This window comes from Aplysia californica, unplaced genomic scaffold (assembly GCF_000002075.1).
Source record: "Aplysia californica isolate F4 #8 unplaced genomic scaffold, AplCal3.0 scaffold00011, whole genome shotgun sequence".
NCBI lineage: Eukaryota > Metazoa > Mollusca > Gastropoda > Aplysiida > Aplysiidae > Aplysia > Aplysia californica.
The window spans coordinates 1,539,511-1,566,231 of NW_004797281.1; the positions used below are offsets into that span (position 1 = coordinate 1,539,511).

At 37.8% G+C, this 26,721-nt stretch overlaps 1 protein-coding gene across 2 annotated transcripts; it reads right to left on the reverse strand.

Moving 5' to 3' along the window:
* Nucleotides 1-7,370: 7,370 nt before the first annotated feature.
* Nucleotides 7,371-26,679, reverse strand: LOC101859215 (uncharacterized protein C6orf118). 2 transcript variants are annotated; one of them, XM_013083593.2, is made up of 12 exons: nucleotides 26,597-26,679; nucleotides 24,392-24,785; nucleotides 22,972-23,270; nucleotides 22,364-22,497; nucleotides 21,496-21,621; nucleotides 19,847-20,031; nucleotides 18,454-18,512; nucleotides 16,728-16,751; nucleotides 13,661-13,740; nucleotides 12,303-12,416; nucleotides 11,457-11,572; nucleotides 7,371-9,589 (listed from the first exon to the last, which is right to left on the reverse strand). In XM_013083593.2, exons 2-12 carry the CDS (start codon nucleotides 24,721-24,723, stop codon nucleotides 9,472-9,474), a joined length of 1,587 nt encoding a protein of 528 aa, XP_012939047.1. In that variant the 5' UTR covers nucleotides 24,724-24,785; nucleotides 26,597-26,679; the 3' UTR covers nucleotides 7,371-9,471. The 2 variants fall into 2 exon arrangements, with proteins under 2 accessions (XP_012939047.1, XP_005090080.1); XM_005090023.3 differs by lacking the exon at nucleotides 16,728-16,751.
* Nucleotides 26,680-26,721: the final 42 nt, after the last annotated feature.

Here is a 26,721-nt window from a genome sequence, read left to right on the forward strand (position 1 = left end):
GGGGGGTGTCTCGTCTTTCTAAATTGCCTCATCCAACCCTGCTTTTCTTTCAGATTCTTCTCATGATCACCACCTTCTTTTCAAAACTCTGTTATTCTTGTGGTTGTTGCTTTTTGTTGGTTTTTGCTTTTTTGTTTGTTTGTTTTGTTTGTTTGTTTTTTGCTATACATATACTTACTTCCTCTCCCTTCTGTCCGTTTCTAACATTGTGTTTCTTTATGATGTTTTGCTCTCCCATATTTCCATCAACTCTTGTCATCCCCCTCCATCTTCCTCATTCTTCTTCTTCTTCTTTTCTTTTCTTTTTGTTCTTTTTCTTTCTCTCCTCCTCCTCTGATTCTTCTTCTTGTTTTTATCCTTTCTTTCTATCACGTGTTCACGACACACTCACTCTCCATTCCACCTCCCCAATTTCCCTCTCTTCTCTTCCATATTATGCTTCTTTTGTCTAAACCTTATCCGTATGCCCAGGTGTTATTTTGTACCCCCGGGGTGGTATTCTTCACATTTTAGAATACTTCTAGTACGAAGATCTCTTTGAAACTTTCAGTACTTCTTTTAATAAGTATTTAGACAGATTGCTATGCAAAGCGTACGAATCGGAAAACGAGTAAATTTCCTCTTTGGAAAATAGTGGCACACAGTTCCCCACGTCGTATGGATACGATAGTAAAACACGACGTATGGATAGGGTTAATCATCTTTCCCTTGTGCAATCTTTACCGTCTTTCCCAATAATCTCTCCATCTCAACTGTCAAACCACCCCCAAACCATTTCAGGCACTCCTCTGAGGAGAAGTATCTCGGAGAAGGATTTACACGCTCGATATTCAGGCAACAAAATCAACTGAGGCAGGGGGATAAATTTGACTGGCAACAGATGGGCCTTAGAAAATGTAATGTCAATACCACCATCACGGTTTGAAGAAAATTAACGGAGGATATTCGATTCAAGTGCTAGTTTTCGTTTTTGATAGCTTTTTAATGACGCGCTGTATAATAGGATTGCTGTATTTATTATACAACAACGTTCTAAAAAACAGAAGATTTATTTGCGTGGCAGCGATTTCTTTGCTTTGTTTCGTTAGGAGTTATTTTACGCTCTCTCTCTCTCTCTCTCTCTCTCTCTCTCTCTCTCTCTCTCTCTCTCTCTCTCTCTTTCTCTCTCTCTCTCTTTCTCTCTCTCTCTCTCTCTCTCTCTCTCTCTCTCTCTCTTTCTTTCTCTCTCTATCTCAATATAGATGTGTGTGTATATATATATACTTCTCTCCTGCATAAAAAAGTGAACAAAATACTATTTTTTCTAAGAAAGCTAAAGTATTTTAAAGTTGATAAAACATTGATGTCCATGTTCTACCATTCAACCATAGAGAGTATGATCAATTTTTGTATAACAGCATGGGCCGGGAACACAAGACAACAAGATAAAGAAAAATTTAATCGACTAATATGGAAAGCATATAAAATTTCAACATCTTCATTCCCCTACTTGGATGAATTGTACATAACAGCTTGCACTAAGAAAATTAATTCCATCTTTTTAGACAACAAGCATCCCTTATTCCCTCAAATAAAAACATCAGTCAGATGTAAAAGACCCATGCTTCTGATCTGTAACAAAGAAAGATACAGAAGGTCATTTTTACCATCATCTATCAAAATGCTTCCATCTTAACCACCTTGTTTAGTGTACTTACGACCTTAGAGCATGCATCAAAATAACATGGAGTGTGTATCTAGCTTACGATTATTATTGTTTATATTGCTGCTCATTTATATTATGCATGTGATTGTAAGCCTACTTGTGTGTGTATGTGTGTGCACGTGTGTACGTGTGTGTGTTTGTGTGTGTGTGTGTGTGTGTGTTTGTGTGTGTGTGTGTGTGTGTGTGCGCGCGCGCGCGTGTGTGTGTGTGTACTCGTGGTGGAACACCAAACCAATGTGCCAGGATCTGGACAATAAAGATGTTTCTTATCTTATCTTATCTTATCTTATCTTAATTTGTCACTCGAAAAAAAGCAACCCATAAACATATGTGAAGCAGTGTGGTGGAATCAGGCTCTCGTCAATTTTTGAGCATGTAGGGTTATTTGTATCATCGTAAAGCTTGCTCACTTGTGTTTATTTGGATGAAAAAAAATATCCATTTATCTTGAATACAAGTCGAGATATTTGCGAATGAAGGAGGTGGGGGCCACCTGTTTTCAGAGGTAAAATTAGTGAGAAAATTGCCGTCAAAGATTAGTTATTTCCTTAGCTTTAGAGTCCGTGGTAGCTGAAAATTTCAATTTTATGTACCTTAAATCGACGTTTTTCAGAAAAATCCACACAGAAATGAGTTCTTTAATGGGCATGAAAGGTGTTGAGGAAAAAAAAACAAAAATTTGATAAAAATTCACAAACCAACAGAAAAAAACAAGTTTCTTCACTTTGATTATTTTGACGAGAGCCTGATCCCACCACGCTGCCTCACATTCGCCCCGTAAATTGTCTCTTTAATAAATCTTTAACTTCAACCTTCCAGCTCTACATTTCAATTTGAAATAAATCTCATGCATTATTCTACTTACGATGCAAAACAATGAGTTTGTATACCACTACCCCCACACAGTGGTTATTCATGACTGTTGCAAAGACGGAGATGGAAGCTCCACGATTGTCAAATTACCAGAGAACAGAAGGGGACGAGCAATTTTCAGGTAAGAAATTCTAAGACAAACTTGACGAAATTGCTTCCCCATTACTACAGACAGAATACAGGCAAAATTTATCTTGACTAACACTTTCAGAGCCTCAGAGACCTTTGTAGAGAAGAAAACGGAAAGAGTCACACATTGTCCCAGACGACTTTTGAGAGATGTTCAAAAAGACCAACATGTTGTTGTATCATGTAGGCCTATGTCGGAATGATCAATGTGAAGTATGCAGGGTAGGAGAAAGAATCTAACAAGAAGCTTTTCACAAAACTCAGTGGATGGGACCAGAGTATGTCTAGTGTGCATGGACTTGGAAGCGAACTTATTGTTAGTACGGCGTTGAAAGCATTTGCTGCCCCATATCATAACGGGACCAAATTAGCTGTCTATATTTTTTTGTTTATTTGGTAACCAAAGATGTGAAGTGCCACGTTTGGCACGAAGGAGAAGGACCTTTGATTGCTAGTGAATTCTCTTCTTGTGTCAGCAACTTCCTGGAGGAGCTTACTGACAATAAATATGCCACGTTCGTCATATAATAATATTATACAGTGATGGCAGAACTTATCAGACCACAACACTGTCTTGCCAAGTGCAATTAGCGACATTTGTACCAGATAGAACAAAATTATAGAACATAAATACCTTGGAAGGAACAGATGCAAATGGAAATGGACAGCACACACCGTGTAATCGAAAGGTCCCTGAAAAATAGGATGGTCTATGTGCTAATGGATAATCTAGAACGTTTTTAAGAACGCAAGACAATACACCCCCCCCTCCTCTTCCCCTTTGATTTTCGATTTCTGGACCATTCAGACCTAGCTGAAGCAAAAAGACCTCGTTGTCACAAACATTCGTTGTCTTTGATACAGACTGAACAAAAACATCCTGTACAAATTGAACGTTAAGATGAATGGTCTTTTTTACCAACTCCATGAGGTCAAAAACAGTCCTGCCCCAGAAGACCCAACCAAAAAACGGAAAAAATTAGGCTACTCTTAAAACTATTTGTGAGGCGGGCTGACAAAATGAGTTACTTCTCGCGATCCACAAATAGATATATTGGCCAAAATTCGACACTAGGGTCAAATATGTAGATTTTCTATTGATGCCATATTTTTTAAGTATAACATGCCTTTTATTATTCCATACATATAAATTATTGTAAAAATGTTTACCTATCTGCATGATCTATCTATTCAGGGCTCGAATCATGAGAAGTAACTCATTTTGTCAGCACACTTAACATTTCGTTTTTTTGCCCGATTACTCAAACACCCAAGCGACCATTAGCCCTCGTCGAGTGGCGTTGATTAACGTGATTCAAACGAGATTCAAGTAAGAGAGAGAGAGAGAGAGAGAGAGAGAAGAGAGAGAGAGAAAGAGAGAGAGAGAGAAAGAGAGAGAAGAGAGAGAGAGAGAGAGAGAGAGAGAGTGAGTGTGTGTGTATGTGTGTGAGCACGTGTTTGTGAGCGTGAGTATGAGAGAGTTTATGTGCGTATGTGTGTATATGTGTGCACGAGTGTGTATGTGTGCGTGTGTGTCTGCGTGCGTGCATGCGTGTGTCTGTGCGTGCGTGTGTGTGAGTGCATACATGTGTCTGTGCGTATGCGCGCGTGCGTGTGTCTGCGTGTGTGTAGATGTGTGAGTGTGTGTGTGCATTCACCTCTACATTTAAAGACTGCAGAGGGTGTGTCTATGTCAAACATCTTATTGGATTATGTACATCAATAACTTATATATTCAATGTAGGAGCTCCAACCTTTTTTTTTTTAAAGAATCAAACTAGTCTGATCACAAAGTTATATACTGTCATTGTATTTTTGTTTTTAATTATAATTTAAAAATTAGAAACTCCAATGTTTTTCACAAGTACAGTCCGTCCATTTATAACCGCTTCTGTTATTACAGGAACTTGGATATAACAGTGATAAATCAAATCCCCGGGGTTTTTTTTTGTCTCTATAAGTGTAAGTAATATGAACCTGGCTATAACAGGGCTCAATCTATGCAGACTCTGAAATAACAGTGATCTTGCAGCTCATGAACTTGCTTTCTGTCTGTCATCATCATCATCCGGTGCCTTGCCGACTGGCGAGGGCGATCACAGACCTCCACTTCCATCTGTCTTTCGATGCAGCAATGGTGTCTGTTGTTCTTGCTGCTCTCAGCCATGTTGTCATATTGTCCAGTATCTTTTCCCTCTGTCTGCCTCAGCCTCTCTTTCCATTAAACTTTCCTGTTGTTACAGTATTCTCTAATGCTTCTTTCCGCATTGTGTGTCCAAAGAAATCTGCCTGTCGTTTTCGTGATAAGTTGCTTTTTATAATTTGCTTCAACCAGGACTTCTTCATTTATTTTTCTAGCTGTCCATGGGATACGTAGCATGCGTCTTATGAACCACAACTCTGTCGCTACAATTGTTCTTTCCAGCAGTTTATTGATTGTCCACGCTTCGCACCCGTATAATAGGATTGGCTCGATGTAACTTTTCAGTACTCTTTTCCTCGTTTCCAGTGACAGATTGATGTTTGTTAGTATCTGTTTCATCTTGTGGAAGATTGCTTTTGCTTGGCAAATGCGGCTTTTAATTTCGGTGTGATATCTACCATCTGATGATATAATGGTCCCCAAATATTTAAAATGTTGTACTTGCTTGAGGGTGGTATCATTGATTTTGATATTGCATGTTGGGATTGGAGTTTTTCTGCTTATCACCATCGTTTCGGTTTTCTTGATGTTTAGGTTTTAGCCCATGTTGTCACTCTCTTGTACGATGACATTTAATAGATTCTGCAGATGTTCTTCATCTTCTGCTATTAGGACTGTGTCATCTGCATATCTTAGATTGTTTATATCATGTCCCCCTATCGAGATACCAGGCATTTCTTCTATGTGTCTCATGATATTTTCACTATACAGGGAGAACAAGTCTGGAGAAAGTACACATCCTTGTCTGACTCCTCTTTTAATCTGTATGTATTCGCTGATGTCGTTTTCTATTCTCATTGCAGCAGTTTGATCCCAGTACTTGTTTTTGATAATCCTTAAGTCTTTTTCGTCGATATTAAGAATTTCTGGCATGTCGGTGATCTTGTCGTGCCTGACTTTGTCGAATGCCTTGGTGTAGTCTATAAAACATAAATGAAGATCTTTCTGAACTTCTAGGGCACGTTCTATTGTTGTTCTGATGACATATATGGCATTTGCAGTGCCTTTGCCTTCAATAAATCCACACTGTTCTTGGGCTATTTCTGGGAGAATTTTATTTCGTATTCTCATCATAATAATTCTGAGTAATAATTTTGTTATGTGGCTCATGAGGCTGATGGTACGATGCCTTTCACATTCGTTTGCATTAGGTTTCTTCGGTAAAGCTATGAAGATAGATTTTGACAAGTCTGATGGAATATGTCCAGTGGCATATATGTTGTTAAGAAGTTTTGTCAGCGTGGTGATTCCAAAGTCTTCTAAAGCTCTAATCATCTCTGTGGTAATGTTGTCCGGTCCTGCAGCTTTCCCATTCTTCATCTTTCTTAGTGCCTTGATAACTTCTTCTTTTATGATTGGTGGTCCCTCGTTGTTATTTTCCACTCTTCTTTGTTCATCTCTTTTGTCATTGTACAGGTCACCGATATATTCTGTCCAACGTTCTAGTATCTTGTCGTTGTCCATTATGATATTCCCATCCTTTGATTTGAGGCATCCTGTTGATCCACGTGTTCTTGTATGGCACACCTCTTTAATTTTTCTGTGTAGATCTATCTGTCAAATAATTCAAAATTGTCTCAACCAAGACATTTCGCCTATTTGTATGATCGTTTGCCTAAACACAAACTTTCAACACATACCCCCCCCCCCCTTTCCATAGTGTTTGTGGGGTCATTGATCAATTCTGCCTCAGTGTCAGCAAAACAGCCCACTGAAAAGGATCTGCTGTGATCAAATATATTATATGCGAGACAGCGTGGTGGAATCAGGTTCTCGTCAATTTTTGGGCACATAGAGTTATTGGTATCATCTTAAAGCTTGTTCACTTGTTTTTATTTGGATGAAAAAAATATCCGTTTATCTTAAATACATGTCGAGATATTTGAGAATGAGGGAGGTGGGGGTTACCTGTTTTCAGAGGTAAAATTAGTGAGAAAATGGCCGCCAAAAATTACTTATTTCCTTAGCTTAAGAGTCCATAGTAAATGAAAGTTTACATCTTCTGTGCCTTTAATCACCGTTGTTTCAGAAAAATCCACACAGAAATGAGTTCTTTAATGGGCGTGAAAGGTGTTGAGCCCAAAAACAAAAATTTGATAAAAATTCACAAACCTGCGGAAAAATGCAAGTGTCTTCACTTTGATTTTTTTTACGAGAGCCTGATTCCACCTCGATGCCTCACATATTATAGTAAGCTGAAGGTGTAATGGTACAGGTAGTTTCCTTTGGTAACGGTTATAACAGGACTTGCTTATATCAATGAATAACGGCCAGTCCCGTCTGTCTTTTTATATCCGAGTTTGACGGTACTTAGTAACCCTATAAAGCTGGGTCAAACCGAGTTACTAAAGTGTTTCGGGCCAGAGTAACATCTTATTTCACATACTGTCATTTCTTAGAAAACACGTTTTGGAAATTCATCTTCTTATCAATCAGAACTTCAATACTCAAACAAGCGGCTTTCACAGTAAATTATTCTCTTTATTAAGGCAAAAGCTAAACACATAGCCCTAACACAACACTACAAGAGTGTGCTCACGCACACGAAGAGTCACACACTCACACAAACACATTTGCGTGACACATTCATTTTAAAAATACCCATCTCATTCAAACACAACAGTACCTAAGTAATCTTGTCATGAATCAACGGTAATCAGCAGTTTCACAAAAACATGATCATCCACTTTAAGACAATGTCAACATTAATTAGTATTACATCTTATCAACAAGGTGAAGAACTCATTTACAAAAGCCTTCAACATTAACAATAAACACGTTCACAAAAAAATTCCAACAGATTCACAAAAACTAGTTGATTCTTGGTAAATCTTTGCATCATATTCCCCTTTCAAAGTTTTAAGCGAAACTGACAGGAACTAAAACACAAATATAGGAATTGAAATCTCTATAATGAGGAAAAGCGCATACAAGAACATCTTTGCTCAGATACGCAAATTTACTATTGCATATTATCTGTCTTCATCCCATATTTCTTCCTTCATTACTCTAACCAATACAGCCAAAAGCTGACAAAATGCCCCTTTTTTTCATTTTTGTCGCAATAATAATATTCTTATTTGCAAAATCAAAAGCCTGATCAGTTTCTCTGCTTGTGTGGAAAAAAATCAAAGTAAAACTGTGACAAGTTATTGATTGAATTAGAATTCTGGAAGAGCGACTTTTTAAATGGCCGTGCAGACAAAAAGCCTCTTTATCTCAAAACTACAGTGAATTCATTTTAAAAAGACATTTTGTCAGCTTAGGGCAGAATAACTGGGTAGTTCTACCATAAAAATTATACAAGTGTATCTTGTAGAACGTTAAAATCATCAAACAAAAATAACACTTATTCTACAATTAAAGCCTTCACAAGTATCTTACCAAAAATATAATACCTAATGCTCACCCGTACTTTTATCAAATGGAACCCCTGGTTTGAATAGACTTTGAAATTTATGTAATATGACCTCCCGAACAATATTGATCCAAAGCTAATACGTAGGCCTATGAACTAGCAGCAGTACTAGTCAAAGTGTATACATTGAAACCAGCAGTCCATCACAGCTTTGGTCAAAAGGATTTACTTCAAGAGCAGTGTAAACAACACAAATATTACCATAATTATTTTCAAAGTAAAGAACACAAAATATCAACTGTTCTGATCTTTAGTACGGAACTTATTACCCAAAGATCTATGCTGCTATCTCTAAAGGAAAATTTAACGTTGCCCCCAAAAACATTCTAAAAAAAATTGATTTTGTGCTAATCAAGTTTTGTTGTGGCAGACTGGCAGCAAATCCTAGAAATCTAGCCAGTTTCCTTTAACTGATTCTGCCCACAGATAATTTTGACTCCAGACACAAATATTTGTGACCGCTTCGTGTGACCTCACGAGTGGTTTCACAAATAGTTAATAAAGAAATATCAAAATGTTATAAAACCCTGTGTGAGGCATATAGAAATGTTCAGCATAAAAGATACTATTTAATGACACCAGAAAAAAGAGTTGAAAAGCAAGTGGTAAGGACAAAAGAAGAGAGGAAAATGATCTGAAGTAAGGCAAACACAGGAGACAGTAAGCCGCAGTGAGCGGCCCTGTGGGCTGACTAAGTTAACCCTCTAGCAGCTCCAGTAGAAAAAGTATGAGAACAAACATCCCATTCGATGGGAGAAGTAAAATGTCTACTTTTGTCAATAGAGTTTAACACCATCACTTGCCATCAAAGGCAAAGGCATTTTGGGGAAAATCCAAAGAAACTGGGTGGTAAACATTGACGATCGCCAAGATGTGATGGCAAAGTGTTAAGAAATCTACCAATCCCGCTTTCATGCATTTGAAGGAGTCTAAGAGGTCCATGATCGCCCACGCAAGTCGGCAAGGCACCGGATGATGATGAAGAGATACTTGTTCCAGTTCCATTCTCTTGCCTCCACAGAGTCTAAAAAACATCCCAATTCCCCTTTCTTTAATATGTAGAGTCATTGTACAAATTCACCTTTCTTTAATCCACAGAGTCAAAGAAATGCACAAATTCCCCTTTTTTTTACTTTGCAGTGTCTAAGAGATGTACCAGTTCCATTTACTCTCGTCATCATCATCCTCATCACTCTCGGTGCCGGTTCCTTGCCTCTGTCCTGGCATACCTTTGGTAGAGTTCACTTTGTACCATATTCTCCTGAAGAGCAAAATGGTAGTGACAAATGTGAATGAGAAGCACAATAATATTTCAATAAGAGTTTAAGATGAAATACATGTAATAATAATAGAGTCAAAATTGTCCAGAATTGCCATGCTTTATGAAGGCTGAACCATTTCTCAGCTGAACCTTTATGACCGTCAGCTGATTCATCTTTTCCAGAGGAGAAAGGTGGTTGTTTTGGACAATAGGATGTCTTTTTTTTGGGTAGGGTGTAAGTGTTTTACAGCGCTCGCAACTGTATAAGGTCATATGAGCGCCGGGACACATTAAGCATCTTCAGTTGGTAGGAAATTTTGAATTTTTCCCAAGTGGCTGCCGAAGCCTACTCTTATATATTGATTTTGGACCACCAAGGGATCTTTAACATGCAACTTGCACATGGGACCTCCGAGATTTTTCGCCCTTGTCCGGGTGTAGATTTTACCTACCATAATATCAGGGGTGTGGCTGAAAGAATGCACTTAGAAGCAGCTAAGGAGTAGCAACAGAAAGGCTGCAGATAGAATCAGGAGCCAAGAGGAGGTGAGGGAGTGGGGGCAAAAAATGGAGATGAAAGCAGATGACACAACATGGTTAGAGGGCAGGAAAGGAAGTGAATGAAGAAAAATTTAAAGAAGAAACTTTTCTGTCACTATCCTGATTCGAACCAGGAATTTATTGAATGAAAAGCGAACACTGTAACCTCTAGATCATGAAAGCCCCAGGTGGATGTCTTGTGCAGCACCATAAAAAGGACAAGGATGAGAAGTAGTTGTTTACACAAAAGAATGTCCTGGACCGGTGGCAGAAAAAGTAGATTCAGCAATAATGAGATCCCTTCTTTATGGTGCCCACTCCCTGGTGGCTCTGGGCACTTCACAATAAAAAAAACATTCTAACAGCTTAAACTCTGACACCCAGGAACATCTTCAGGTTATGAAAAGTTACAACAAATACTTGAGGAGATTGTAAATAAAACAATATGTGTGAAACCTACACATTTGATAGTATTGTAAGTATCATGATACACAAGTGTGCCTGTGCATTCCATTTATTTTCACTGTGATGAACCACATAGACGACTAATCCTCTCCCCAAGTTCTGAACCATAGTGAGAAAAAAATGGATTCCTTGGTCGTCAAGAAACATCTCATCAGTTTTTAACTCTTTATCTCCATGGGGGGTAAACCCATTATGCCGGGGCCCTATTTTAGTACAAAATCTAAAATTGACATATATGTCACTAAAATGGTGATTAAATCAAAACAAGTGAACTTATTTCAATAGCTCTTCATCTAAAGAATGATCTCCAGCTAAAACAGACTTGTTTTCGGCAACTGCTGATGAGTAATTTGATGTCATAGCCGTAGTAAAAAAATGCGCCAGAGCCGCTGGCACCGACACAAGGATTCCGACCGCGAGCCACTGGGAGCGGCTTGCTGGCGATAAAGAGTTAAAGTCGTAACTTGTTTTTCTTTTTTCCCTTTGAGGTTAAGAACTGTGAGCAATAACACAAAGAAAGGAACAAAGCAACCTAACCTGTTTGTCAGATACAGAATAATAATTTTCTATCTGTTCTGCAGAGAAGCGTTGTTTTTAAAAAAAATTTTCATCAACACAATTTTGATGATTTAAGAGTAGGGGATTTCAACCCTGCCTGTCGGGCCTAAACCCTGACTGAGGGACACAACATCCAGCAAAAAGACAGAGATACTCAATAAGTAGTTCTCCCCACTCAGGAATCGAACTCAGGTCTTCTGTGTGTGGCAATATTAGTGCCTAACCGCAACACCACAGATACAAGTTCTAATTCTATGTAAGTTTTAAGGTACTACCAGAACAAGGAGTAAAAAGAAAAACATACCTTGCATCCTTTTCACTGGTGTCTGCCTCTATGATAGCTTCTTTCAGATCAGCATCCATTTCAGCAATGCTTCTCTCAAAGTACTCATTTTGTTTCAGCAATTTCTGTACCTCCACCTTGAAAAGAAAATACATTCATACCTTCATACTTTGTACAATAGCCTTTATTTACAATGGCATTCAGTAAAGCATGCAGAAGAATCAATAAAGTAATATGAACATCTCATCAAATTTCCAGTCTTTCTGATAAGGTCAGAAAATACAAAATAAGGGTTCACTCACCACCCCCCCCCCTCCCCTTTTTCAGCAAAACTGTGGCTTGTACTTATAATGCTTCCAAGGAAGATGAGAACGTTTCACAGGTCAGCCAGGGAAATGTCAAAATGCTGAGAAAAACCAGGCGTTTTTTTCAAATAGGAAATTATCATTACATCATTATTATAATCAATATAGGTGGTCTGTTAGCTCAGTTGATATCACACTGGACTTCAGAGCAGATGGCCTTAATTCAAAACCCCAATGGGGTGTTCTTAAACTTGGGTTGTTTTGGGACGTTTGCAAGGCTCTCCATTCATCTGGCTTGGTCCTATCAGAAATGGACGTTAAATTTAGAGGTCCCATTTAAATAACCATAAAGTGTTGAAATGAATGTTAAATCTGTACAACAACAACCATCATTAGTATTATGGTTTTCAATATTTTTGCATAAAGCATTGTTTAATGGGGCTTCGTACCTCAGCTTTGTCTGATGCTGTAGGTGCCATTTGGCTCAGTCCTTTCGGAGATGGACGTTAAACTCGAAGGTCCCATCTCTTAAATAACCTAATGGTGTTGATAAGAGTGTTACCTCTGTTTCTTTAATACATTGTTCCAAGTGGGTGCAGACCGTCATGGGAACAAACTCATCCCTCAGCTGAACCCTCATGGCCGTCAGCTCATCCATCTTTTCCAGAATCAAAGCCTGAAGACAACAGAAAGTTACATTAGGAACACCAAAATGTAAGTTTTTATAGCTTTAGTAGAGGTTTTACAGCGCTCGCAACTGTATAAGGTCATATGAGCGCCAAGGGATGGATGTCAGCAGAGAAGTCCTTACAGGGAATCAGACTTAGGCCTACTCTGCTCACCTCTCTAGCTTTAACAGCACAAAGTCTGCTTCGACTATCAAGGCACCCCAGAAATAGCAGTTCACAAGAGTGTGACAAACAAACAAAAGAAGTAGAGGGAAAATGACAATAGCAAGGATTAGGAAAGAAAAAGCAGCAGTTCGCTGTTGTAGATCAGGCACAGTTATGAGCATGACATGGATCAGCCCATTTACAATTCTACTGTGTACTAGAACGAGAAATGTCCCCCCTTTGGGAATGGCCTAAAGACACTTCCGTCAGTGGCACTGCCCCGGGGGGGTAAAAACGAAAGTGAAGCTGAGTAAATAAGTAACGTAATGGAATTTGAGTAAAGAGTTTCATGGCACATGCAACGCAAATAGGTCACTTAAGTGCCAAAGATTAGAGGTGTTGCTACTGAAAGTAACTTAACAAAGAAAAGAAGGAGAAGACATAACGACAACATAATGTTTGAAAGTAAAGCAGAAGCAAACCACACCAGAGCATCCGCCATGCACACACTGGAACACCGTAGCATTGACATGATTTTACAAAATGCTTTACACACAATATGAAGACTTGAAAACAGATTCTTTTTTTCTCAGATATACATGTCAATATAACTTTAAAAATCAATCCTGTACTTTGTTCACATTGATTATCATACGAAGAAACACGATTCTTTTTGGAAATGTTGACTTTAAGGGTCTCATACTCCAGTGTTACAACGCAACTATTTTAGGTAATAGCTATACATTGCAATTAATTTCATCCATGAAGAAGCAGACACCTTAGCACTTTGGTTAAAATGAGTAATACAAAATAAGCACTTAAGATGTATGACAAGTTTATGATGAAGTGTTATTTCTGTACACAATACATAATCAAAAATGTACGCTTTCACATTAAACTGAGGTAACAGGACGATACCGGCATGATAATAATATAAAACGACACTTAATAATATATTATTTTACTTCTGCGTGACAACTAAGAGAAAGAGTTTGAAAAAGTTTTAAAAAATTGAGTTCAATAATTAGTTATTAGACTATTCAATTTTGAAACTGACATGAGACCAGTAAAGTGAAACTGAGCTTACCTTCATGTTTTCTAACTCCAAGGACAACTCAACTGGCTGTTCTTTTCGAGAGTAGCCTCCTGCAGGTGGTGTTTTCCTGGCTGTAGCATTACACAACACAACAACAACAAAAAAAAGAAAAAATGATACAATCACGTAATGTTATTATGTTTAACTAATCAAGCACAGCTTGGGAGGATAAGTTGTTTCATACGTCAATAGAATTTATACACTCAGCATATAAGAAGGAAAAATATATTTTTTTAAAACAGGAAAAAAAAAAGAAAGAAAGAAACTTCATTTTTGCATCCCGTGTAAATAACAGTGTTCATACAATACTAATGGAAATCTAATTTTTTTAAACCTCAACTGAAAAAAATATAATAAAGCTTGATTTTATTGTTGCCGTGCAATATAATAAGCACAAGGTCTTCAAGTTTATTGCTATAACATAATATTTCATTATAATATGTGAGTGGGTTTTTTTTTTTAGAGGTTTTATGGCGCTTGCAACTGCATAAGGCCATACGAGCGCCAGAAGATTAGAGGTATTACAAGAGAGTAAATGCATAAAATAGAAGACAGGGAGATAAGGACGATAGACGTTTGATAGGAAAGAAGAAGCAAACTACACCAGAGCACCCTCCAACCACCCATTATAGGCTAACACAATTATGACCGAATATTTTTTTTTAATGAGGGAGACACCCCTGTAAAGAAATAAAGACAAAAGAGAAGAAAAGGGATGAGGAAAAGAAAAAGACAGAAAGGAGTGAAAAAAGGAAGAGTAGGTAAATGGACTGAATGAATCAAGGATTTTTGTGTTTGTGCTGGGTGTAGTTAAACTGCACAAGAGACATGTGTGTACATGCGTGTGTGTGTGCGTGCGTGTGTGTGTGTGTGTGCGTGTGTGTGTGTGTGTGTGTGCGTGTGTGTGTGTGTATGAGTGTGTGTTTATGTGTGTGTGGATGAGCGTGAGTGTGTGTGTGTGTGTGTGTGTGTGTGTGTGTGTGTACGTGTGTGTGGATGAGCGTGTGCGTGTGTGTGTGTGTGTGCGTATGTGTGTGTGAGTGCCCACGCCTGTATGTGTGTGGGAGGGTCCACAAGTAAAGCATGCGGACAAACAGGTTAGAGAGAGTATGCTAGAGCATATCTGTGAAGAGATAAAACAAAACAGATAACAAAAGACAAAGGGTATTGATATCCTGTTGTGGACATTCCAGTGAATACCAACAATATCTCACTGCTACTCATTTGGAAATTTTTTATGTCTACAGCAATAGAGAATTAAACTATTTAAACTGATATTAACACACTTCAAGAGTTATGTCTACATGTATTAAGGCTTTTTCAAATTTAAAAAATTACCATTTTATTCATTATTTACCATTCTGATTTTTTTTTTTAAATTAATGGTTAACACAGATCACTTCCAGTCTACAGAACGAAGCCCGTAAACAATACAACACTTCTAATGAAGTGAGAGGTGTGCTGTAGTGCGCTCAAAGTGCATCTTAAAAGAAAATAAAACTACAACAGTTTGGTGTCAAAGTGAGTCGAAGAAATATCACACAATATTACTATTTCGGTTGTTCACAAAATTATCATTTCAATAAAGGAAAGCCTGTGATTAGAGTTGAAAAACCTCCAAAAACAAAAAAATTGTGAACTGAAACAATATTATATTGTTAAGCTTTCTTCAAAGACATAAAAAACATTATTATTATCATAAAACTATCATTAACAAATTCTCAACATAGAAACATGCTGAAAGAAAACATGCAGCTTTTCATCTCATGAATGGAACGGTACAGACTAAACCTCTTGTAACATAACAGGACATTATTATATTTTTCTCTGGTTCTCTTCTTCAGTGAGCTCACACCTTTTCTACTATCCTCCTACTTTTGGGGGTTTATTTTCAGGATCCATAATACATTGCTGCTGTGTTTGAGACTAAAATAGCGCTATATCATGCACATAATAAGAAGGAAATAAACTACTCTCTTTTCTAATACATGTCTAATTTTTCAACTATATCCAAATCAGCCATTTCAAAAAGAGACCATTGCTTTTTTAGGTACCCGTTGCATATTTCAAAGGCACATTTTTAAATCTTTAAAAAAAAAAGGTCGTATCACCTAAAGGAAATCTTTGATTTTCATATGGATAGACAGCTATGGCATTATATGGTTCTACCTACTGAACTATAATACATCATAAAAGGACAATGAGAAATAAAAGGCTTGCAGCTGTTGCATTTTGATGTGTTTAACATGAATCTGGAAACAAGTTGATCAATTCAAAGATGTGTGTCTTCCTTTTGATCCTAAAAGATGGACATGGGAAAGAGAGAGAGAGACAGACAGATTACTATGGCTAAACAATACTAGCCCTAATTGGCTGTAGGGTATGAATAGCCTGAATAAATAAATAGATAAATAAATAGATAAATAAATAGATAAATAAATAGATAAATAAATCAAATAAATAATTATACAGAATGAGCTGGCACAATTCAATGTATTCCAATGTCAAAATGTGAAATGTGAAAATAAAAAAAAGAGAAACTACTGTGCTAAAATGTGTCGTAAAGGTGCAAAATTAATGATCAAAGCAACACAATTTTAAAAATGGAAAAAGCGTAATGGAAGAGGACTTTCTAAAACAGGTCTAGGCAAGAAAAAGTAAACTTTATCATGATATAACATTATGCATGACTCAGGGACTAAAACATGTTATGGAAAAGCTGAGTTCCTGAAAGTTTTCTCAGGACCGGAAAATAAAGCAAGCCCATCATCAAGTAGCCTACACAATTTACAAAAAGTGTACAGACTGAAATCCTATTTCGATGGGCATTAAGTCTATACGGGGAAAGTATTATAAGCATGTCATACAAAACTTAAACAAATAGAGAAATCATACTATAGTCTAGCTCTAGCTAACTGATGTCAGCTATTCCTGTGGAAACCAAAGCCTTCGCTACTTCTAACTAAAGTGCTGTTTCGAAAATTTGCTATCTGAATTTTAAAAATAAAGATGGAAGCAAACCATGCAAAATAGTGACTAGTGGGCAGGACAAACAAACCTTTGAAAGATGGTATTCTGTTGGCTGCAGACAGATTTTTCCATATGGAAAAGGAAAATGAATTACTGTGATCTTAGTTACAGAGGGGAAAATAAATCCTTAGATTGTGACAGAAAACAAATGTAGAAGGTAAGAGTATGAGTAGAAATATCAATTTTAATAAAAGGTAACTATGTAATACATGGGGGGAAATTTGATGTAGAGGTAGGCCTACAGTTGCTCCCCTCTCATGCCAAAGACTCCAAGTTTCTCTTCTTCTTCAGCTTCCTCTTCCTTTCCTCTATGTGGTTTAAACTTGTCTTTTTCTCAGATTATCAACAACAACAAAAATCCACGAGAACAAAAACAATCCACCCAAAAAAACCCAATTCTCACTCACTCCCACAATCTTCTTCCTCAAAACCCCTGAACGTAAATTGAATAGGATCAAGCACCTACTCTTCTCGGATAAGGATGAAAAAATCTTGGCGAGGTCCTACACAAACTGCACACATTAAAGATTCCTTGGTTGAAAATCATAGAAGAGAACGCTGTTAAGCTGCCATCCTGGCTAATCTAAAAATTAAAAAATTCCCTATCATAAATAATGTCCCTATCACTACATATAGAATAACAAAGTACATCCTTACACCTTCCTTGATTCCAAACATATTGATCATGTCTGTCTTTTGGAGCAAATCAAGGAAATCAAGATCTGAGAGGTGCAGAGTAATGCTTGGGCTCTCTACTTCTTCTAGGTCTAGAATCAAGGCAAAGTTGTATCATTCATATTATTATACTGCTATAAGATCCTCTATCAAAAAGATGCCATAGATATAATATAGTTCTTCTGACACATTCACAAAGGAAAAAAAAACCTGTCAGATGCAAGTCAGAATGTCATAAAAGCTTATAAGGGAGACCAATGCATCTTTATTGGCAGATTCGTGACAAATGATTTACTCTCCCTTGGGCACAATTTAGACCATTCTCAAAGCAGAAATCTCTGACCCTGCCTGACATGACAGGGCCAATACAGGCTGAACTGAGTGGGACGTTCAATCCTGGCAGACAGATAACATACAGAGGAACATATCCAAGACAACCATCTATTGTCAAAGAGAAAAAATTAATGATTATCTTAGACTGGCAGTCCTTTTGTACAGTGTCATCATAATAAGAAGGGAAAAAAATGAAAGACAGAAAGTGTTATAATTAAAACAGATGGTTGTTTTGAACAAGTGGTCATATAGAACTGGATGAATCACAATTTTGATATTTTTAATGCTAGAAGAAGAAAGTCTTCACAATGAGAGATTTTCTCATCTTTTGCAGTCAAGATAAAGGGTTAAAATGCATGTTGACATCTACGTGACAAAAACTATAAGCTCCTATGAAAATGATATCTCGAATGATCCAGTCTTTACACACATACACATTTTTATTCACTGTTATAACATCACTGGTAATGATTCTACATACAAACTCATATTCATACAAATGCACTAATCAATACAAAAATTTCACGGTTTATTCAAAAGCAACAGATAAACACACAAATGGAAGCAATCTTCACACCAATCGGTATTACCAGAGACATTGTTTGTAATGCAGAAACCACAATGTCTGCAAGGCAGAAAAAAGTAGATAAAGCGATCTCTGGGAATCAAAGGGCAGGGTGGTAAAATGTACGTCAGGTTGGATTTTTAAAAATGACAGATAAGAGCACTCAACATGGCTGACTCACCTGGATTCTCCGGAGTCTTGGTCAAGAGCTCATTCTCAGCATGCACATCATCCCGCAGCCTGCAGGGATGGACAAGGAAAAGACTCAATACAATAACTGTATATATGACCATACTTCTTTATTATACTGTCCCAGTGGTTTTATGCACCCCGCACAATTGAGCAAATTTGATCATTTTTTGCATAATTTCTGATTATTTTCCTTTATCATTCTTTGCTAAAATTAACAGAATCGCATAATTTCACATTTTTGGGTTCAGTTTGCATAATTTCAAAATTGTTCTTGCATAAAACGACGAGGACAGATTATATTGACACAAAAATGATGATTATATTGTTGTAACAGTAATAATAACATAACAATAATGTTAATAGTAATTATTATCAGTATAGGGGTAGTAACAATAATAAAATAATATAAACAGTTCATTTGTCCAGGAACTATCAGAATGTGGAACTGGGTGCATTATATTTCTTTCCAATGAACATTTTCATAAGAGCAATATAATATGCAGAAAAAATATGATCCCTTGCATATCTTTCTCTCTCTCATTCTCTTTTTCTCTCTCTCTCCTTTCCTCCTTTCCTCACACACATAAATACATGTATACACATACACACACGTACACACACAAGCACACAAAAACACACACAGACACACACATACACGGAAACACACTTTTACTTCCACACACATGAACTCTTGCCCTACACATATACTCAAACGCAAACAAACAAAACCGCAGAGTACATAGGGAAATATTTATTCTGTTGTATGTCCCTTTCGCATACTATATTACGCACGTAAATTACTTCTGATTCATGTTCAACACCATACACACACACACTTACAGACACACACACTTACAGACACACACACTTCCATTTACACACACACACACACACTCACACATACACACACTTTCACAAACACACATGCACACAAACAGATATTAACACACACTCTCACAAACACACACGTACACAAACAAAGAGATATAAACACACACACACACACACACACACACACACACACACACACACACACACACACATACACACACACACACACACACACACACACAAACACACATAGACACACATACAAATAAACACACACCTTCACTTTCACACACATGAACTCCTGCCCGACATGTAGACCTGACCACAAACAGCAAAACTGCAGAATACATAGGGAAATATTCACTATGTGGCATACCCCTTTCGCATACTACACGTGTAACTTACTTCTGATTCATGTCCAACATGACACATACACACCTTCCCTTTCACACGCATAAACTACTGCCCTACATATACATACGCACACAAACAACAAAACTGCTGAGATCAAAGGGAAATCTCTGCCGTATGGCATGCTATCCACAACTTACTTCTGATTCATGTCCAGCATCTGCCTCGCCTCTTCCTCCAAAGAGTGCAGTTTCTCCATCGCGGCCGCCATATCATCTGGCCTTGACGTGCCTCTGGAAGCCATCTGATCCACCTGGTCTCGGAGCAAGTGCTGCTGAGACGTCTGTCCGTCAAGCAGCTTTGCTATGTAGTTGTCATACTCAGTCTGTTGTCAGTTCGTTCAAACACAGAAATAAAGAAAGATCAGTTTTAGTTTCAGTAATGAGTAAGTCTGTTGTCAGTTCGTTCAAACACAGAAATAAAGAAAGATCATTTTAGTTTCAATAATGAGTAAGTCTGTTGTCAGTTCGTTCAAACACAGAAATAAAGATAGATCAGTTTTAGTTTTAATAATGAGTTTTATGGAGAAGGTCTTCACATTAAGAAAAGAAACTCTAATGATTGATCCCATACTTACGTACAAACACATTTTCATTCACTGTTAAAAAAAAATAGGTCATGTAGATTCCGAAGATTAGAAGTGTTATCGGAGAAAAGGTGGTTTATTTTTAGTTTAGTGAGGTGTCTTATAGCATTTGCAGCACAATTGGTCCTATAGGTGCTGAAGATTAGAGGTAACATACAAAAGAAAATAAGAATGAGAGATAATACGGGGTGCCCACTACGGATGGGATCGGCGGATCGGGACAATTGCCAGAGTCGGTCACCTTAAAAAAAAATGTGTTTGTTTTCATTTCAGTTTCAGACGGCCGAGTCAGACGATCAGCCCAATCCAGCCACAATTAGCACTCAGTATAAGGTAAATAGATGTTTGATAGGAAAAAAGGAACAATCCACACTAGAGCACCGGCCAACCACCCACAAACAAAGATAATAAATAAATAATACGTAGCAGTTGTACAACGTATTATATCCACTGTCAATAGCAAGCTCTATCTGCTTTTACAATCTTTGTTTTTACCCTAGCAGACCCTAAAACAAAAATATGACCGATACCAGTTTTTCATTCATATTTATATATATGTTTATAAGTGTGTGTGTATGTGTGTTTGTATGTGTGTGTGTGTGTGTGTGTTATGGGTTTGTGTGTGCAACAGAAAGGGAAAGAAAAACAGAGAGAGAGAGAAAGAGAGAGAGAGAGAGAGAGAGAGAGAGAGAGAGAGAGAGAGAGAGAGAGAGAGAGAGAGAGGGGGGGGAGAAAGAAATTGAGAGACAGAGAGAAAGAGAGAGAGAGGGGGAGAGAGAGAGAGAGAGAGAGAGAGAGAGAGAGAGAGAGAGAGAGAGAGAGAGAGAGAGAGAGAGAGGACAGAAAGAGAGAGAGAAAGAGAGAGAGAAAAACAGAGGGAGGGAAGAAGGTGGAGGAGAGAAAAGGAGAGGGAAGAATTAGAAGGAGGGAAAGGGAAGAATTAGAGGGGAGGGAGAGGATTGGGAGCATGAGAGGGAGAGAAAGAAAGACAGACACTTCTGAAATTGTTTTTTTCAGCAATGAATGTGATGAAAATAGAAAAAAAACTGATATGGAATTGGATAAAAGATGCACATCTAAACATACTTCGCTTTAAATGTAAACTGCAAAAGACATTCACGACTATCGTTACAAGATGAAAAGTACCCATTTCCATGTGAGCTGCATGTCAAATTGCTTAGACATTTCTTCATTCAAAATTACCTTGACACAACGCAGAATGTAATTGAAAGTTGGAGACTCATCTATGACATCTTCCAGGACATTGCTAAAGACTTGAAGACGGTGGAAGTTTGGTCCAATACCATTTAAATTTAGATCTTCCAGATCCTGAATAAATGGAAAAAGCAAGGTGAGAGTTAGAATAAAATTGACAAAACAAAACAAATTACAGTACAACAGAGACAGCTTGAATTCGTCTGGACCAGCCTCGGTATTCCTAAGGATCTGTAGTTCGAGGGGTATCTTACAAAGAAAAAGAATGGGAAAAAAAAATGGGATCGAAAGGCACAGTTCGACGGATGCGTGATTTTGTGTCTTCTGTGTATGCCCTATCGGTGTTATACTGTACTTTACTATGGGATGACAGTGAAATTGTTTACAGGAGTCTAATACGGCAGATAGTTAGTTATACAAATATTACATCATACTTTTTCTATTACAATACAACTTCATTTGCAAAAGCAGCTACCATAGAATATAATTTCAATATCAATATATATGCGTTCAAATGTCTGTAGATACAAATGAGTTTTACCTAATTGAGTTTATATTAATAATAATAATACATTAAATTTCTCTTGTACAGCACATTCCTACTAAGAAGGTGTTCAATTCGCATTACAATAATACAAAACACACGAGCACTATATGGTTCAAATAGAAATCCTTTCTCTCCATCTCATTTTCTCTCTCTTTCTCAGTCTCTGTCTGTGTCTGTGTCTGTGTCTCTCTCTGTCTGTCTCTGTCTCTGTCTCTGTGTGTCTCTCTCTCTCTCTCTCTCTCTCTCTCTCTCTCTCTCTCTCTCTCTCTCTTTTATTCTCTCCCTCTCCCACAAGTCTAATCCTAATACCTGCTCAAGCTTGAACTCATGATGCCTCGCAGCCTTCTCACCAGACAAAATTTTCTGCTCTGTAAGTTCTTTCCTCTTCAGCACCGTCGCATCAAAACCTTTCATCCTGCGATACTGGTCTTTCCTTGTGAGACCTACATAAGTAAGAATACTATGTCAAAAATCAGCAAGATAATAAAGCTATATATATGAAAATCTATAAAATATCATAGGATAATGTACATAGACACGCACAGCAGTATCATTTGAGTACCAACATAAATTAAAACATCTTTAGCTTTACAATCCTTGGATATGTAGGCACTACTTACATGTCATCAATACCTGATTCAAACTGTGTATGTGTGGGTAAACATATATTTTCAGAAGAGTGGGAAAAAAAACCAACATAACTTGTTTATTAGAATCTCCCAGAATTGCTGTTAATTTAGTGTTGTTGAGGCACGCATAACCTCATTAGCATTATCATATGCCGTAGCATGCATGAGACCACAATAGCACAAACATTGTATCTATTGGGGGAGAACAGTGCTCACAATTGAATCAAATATTTCTCACCCCAACACCCCCTGCAAATCATGAAAAGTATAGAAAAAGGTTTCTATTACCTTTACTGTGCATGGGAACCAGGGAGTAGTTGAAAGGAAGGGGAGATATCATGTCTGATCGCCTGGACAGAAATGAAGTCTGCGATGTAAACATGCTGTCCCCAACAAAGGGTAACTTGTCTTCTCCGCTCTCAGCTGCCAGTGGCCTCCTCCTTCCTCTTGACACAGGCATCATCAACTCTTGAGGAGGCAGTTCTTCAATGAGAACACCATCTTCAAGTTGTGAGTACAGAGATTTGGGTGTGAAGGAGGGCACATCTTCGGAGTCTTCTCCTTCCTTTTCATCTGGAGGAACTAATCTGAGGAATATTGTGGTGGCAGTTTGGGTGAAAAACAAGGAAGTGGTTCTATTGTTTACGACAAAAGCTACACAATATGATACACATTTTTTTTCATTTCAAATGAGAAAACCTAGGAAAAGGAGGTGGAATCCATATATGAGGTTGTAATGTCAACATCAAAGCATGTCTTTTTTTCAAAATTAAATGTACTATGACAAACTATAAGAAAAATATCCAGAACAGAAAACTAAAGTGTAGTCAAAATTGTCCAAGATGGCAACTCATTGTCAAGAAAAAAATGAGTTGTCTTAGACAGGTAGACATCTTGTCATTATAACATTTTTGTCAAAAATGCAACAGGAGGAGTGAGAGTGACCGTTTGTACAGAAAACTGTCTTGTAGGGATGGGCAGGTACCGGTACCCAGTACTGGAACTCACGGCTCTACCGAAGGGGGTGTCAGTACTGGCACCTGGCTTCCAGTACCGGCTCTCGGAAGGAGCCGACACCACCGGTTAATACCGTCTCTGAGAAGGAGCCGACGCGACGGGGTTTTTTTTTCCTTACCGGGCCACGGGAAGTGTGCAGTGTGTAGGCTTAGGTCTAGCAGCTGGGGCATCAGATGCACAACGCAGCGCGTGACCTTGATACAGGACTTCAGATTCAAAATTGATAATCAAAAACGAAGTTTGCTTAAATTTAAAATATGGCTTCAAATCAGGTTCCACGAGAGCCACTTTGCTTATTTTGATACGCTGATTCCGAAAATGAAATCAATTTTTAGCGGCGATAGATATTTATAAAATTCTGCTTGCAAAGTTTAATCCAAGATTCCGTCTTGGGTTTAATCCCAAGCGGCGGCAAACTTCAAAGGTATTTTGCATCACAGTTCGCCTCTTCAATTCTGACTGATGTGTGTGGGGGGGGGGGATGCGGGCGCTGATCGTGGCGTTAGACGCAAGACGCGAAGTCTGTGACGTCAACTACTGGTGTCACTCTCAGTATCGGTACTGGTGCCGAGAAAGTACCAACACTGGATTTCGCCGGTACCGCCCACCACTACTGTCTTGGACAAGTGACCGTCAGTAGGGTTTGACTGTTGTAAGAAGACGGCTGCTTGTCATAGGAATAAGATATTACCTGTATCTCACTTCTGGGGTCTTGGGGACTTTTGACTTGACAGGAGGGATCACACCAGCAGTTCCTAAGCTGAAGTCAAACAATACTTCTTTTGGAGTTCCCTTCTCCGACTTGACTCGAGGCTTATGCTGTGGCTTTGAGGCAGCTTTCAGACTTACGTCTTTTGCATGTGCACTTGCCCATGGTTTGCGATTCAAAACTATTGGAGCTTTCAAAAGAACAGACTCATTCAGATGTCCACCTGCAAAATCTTTTATGTCTTTCTTTTGCTTATCCTCTGCATCATTAAGAATCGTCTTGATATGATGACTCAAAATGAACTTGAATGCCATCCTTTAGAAAGAAATTAACCCACCCAGCAAAAGTGGGCGCAGTGTAGAGTTGGTTGATCTCTCTGTAGAAACAGAAGTAAAGATGTCAGATAAACATTATAATACAACAATTGAGAAAAGGAGAAGAGACTTGCAAGGTGGAATTTTACATTTCATGTATTTCTTTTATGAAGTGGAGATTAAAACGCATTCCAACAGAACTTTTTCAAAGTGGTCTCACTAGGAATAAAATGGACAGTTGAACCCAATCACACCAGTCTAATAAAACAACATAGGTGGTTGGTGCAGAAAATGGATTTTAAAAAATGGAAACCATGGTCATAAAAAAAGAAAATTAAGCACATAATTTCTTTTAAAAGAGCTCTTTTGAAGTGAATTTTGGCCTGTGACAATACAACAATTTGTATAAATACGGCCCACAGCTTCAGAAGAACTTAAGATATATATACCTTGTTGAACATAAGGTGGAACCTGTGTAGAATGGCAACCCATTGTCAAGAAAAAAGTGGCCATATAAGAATGGTGGCCATCTTATTCTTAAGCAGGATGGATCAAAATGAAAGATGCAAACCATTTACTTCTGAGGTTCCAAATGAAGGTAGTCGCATTGTTGTTGTTGTTTTCACTGGTTTGTTTTTTGTTTGCTTTTTTTTAAAGTTTGTTTTGTTGATTTTGTGCAAGGGTGACAATAAAACGAAATGTGTCAGACGAGGAAGGCCGAGTGCCATGATAAAACAAATACTTGTCGCCACCACTACAATAGATTATGGCCTGCATTTTGAGTTTGCAGGTTTTACACAGTGTTTCTGTCACACATATATATTAACTGATTCCGTCCTCTCGACAGCTGACAGCGGCTCTGAGTTTTTCCGCTGCCTCCATTCGGCCGCTGTGAGCGGCTCAACGAAATCCGAAACAAAGGTGCACTTTTTAACATAGTCCTACTTTTTAAGTTGTCGAAAGGAAGTAGAACTTGTAAACAAACCTGACCTCAATCTCTGAGCGCCAATATCGATCGAAACTCCACGAAATTCTTGCAAAAATCGTTGTTTTGTTGTTGCGATGTAGGCTAGATCTAAGGGTAAACAACACGGGCCTGGTATAATAAAAAGGCTCTTCAAAGAAAGATATTCAACTAAATTTGTGAAATTCTTGCATAAATGTGTGCTAGGGTGATATCGCTACAATGTTGTGTTGATTCCTATGGACTATAAGGACTTGTAGAGCTGAGAAAATGCGGTAAGTCGAAATTTTCTAAGAGCTGTTGCGCAATTTTTTTTTTCTCATTCGTTTTTGTCAGAAGGAAAATGCAATACAAACAGATTATAAGTCATTGTTATTGATAGAAACATATTCTTCTATTTATTCTCATGAGTTTGGTATATGACAATACATATTAGAGTAACTTAGAGCTTTACAGTAATGCATTAAATAGATGCACCCCAGGTCTAAAACTGAACAGGGAATAATAATTCTGTCCAGAGCCTGAAAAAATCATGGACGGAATCAGATAAAGTAAGACACACTGAGGACACGATATTGAATGACTTGAATGTAGGCCTATGAATCCAGTAGGCTACATGAAATTACTTAAAATCATCACTCAGGCAATAAAAAATAACAGTAATATCAATTATAAGGGCGATACAGTTTTAATAGTGCCAATAACAACAACCACAATATAGATGGTCTAATAATAATAATCTAGGAATCTAGAATCTAGGCTAAAATGGTGATTCACAATCTTAGTATTAAAATTTGTTTAAAATGCCTGTATTGAACCCTTATTTACAATGAAATAGATCTTTTAAAAAATTAGAAAATAAGTGCACTAAATGATTTCCCTAAATCCCTCTATCTAAGAAGTCGATACCGTTTTTCTGGGCGCGGGCCACTGTTTCAAGATGAAAACCTCCTGCATGCAGTCGCCATCTTGAAACTTTCTAACGTTTCTACGGTTACACAAAAGAGCTCAGCTAAGGGAGGTTATCAATTATA

What these genes read in the sequence shown, in the direction of transcription:
- LOC101859215 (XM_013083593.2), bottom strand. Translation starts at nt 24,723, where the DNA reads ATGGCATTCAAGTTCATTTTGAGTCATCATATCAAGACGATTCTTAAT. An exon ending in CAGAATACCATCTTTCAAAG is followed by an intron (nt 13,741 to 16,727) that starts GTTTGTTTGTCC and finishes GTAATGCTACAG; the next exon opens with CCAGGAAAACACCACCTGCA. An exon ending in TGGAGTTAGAAAACATGAAG is followed by an intron (nt 12,417 to 13,660) that starts GTAAGCTCAGTT and finishes TGTTGTCTTCAG; the next exon opens with GCTTTGATTCTGGAAAAGAT.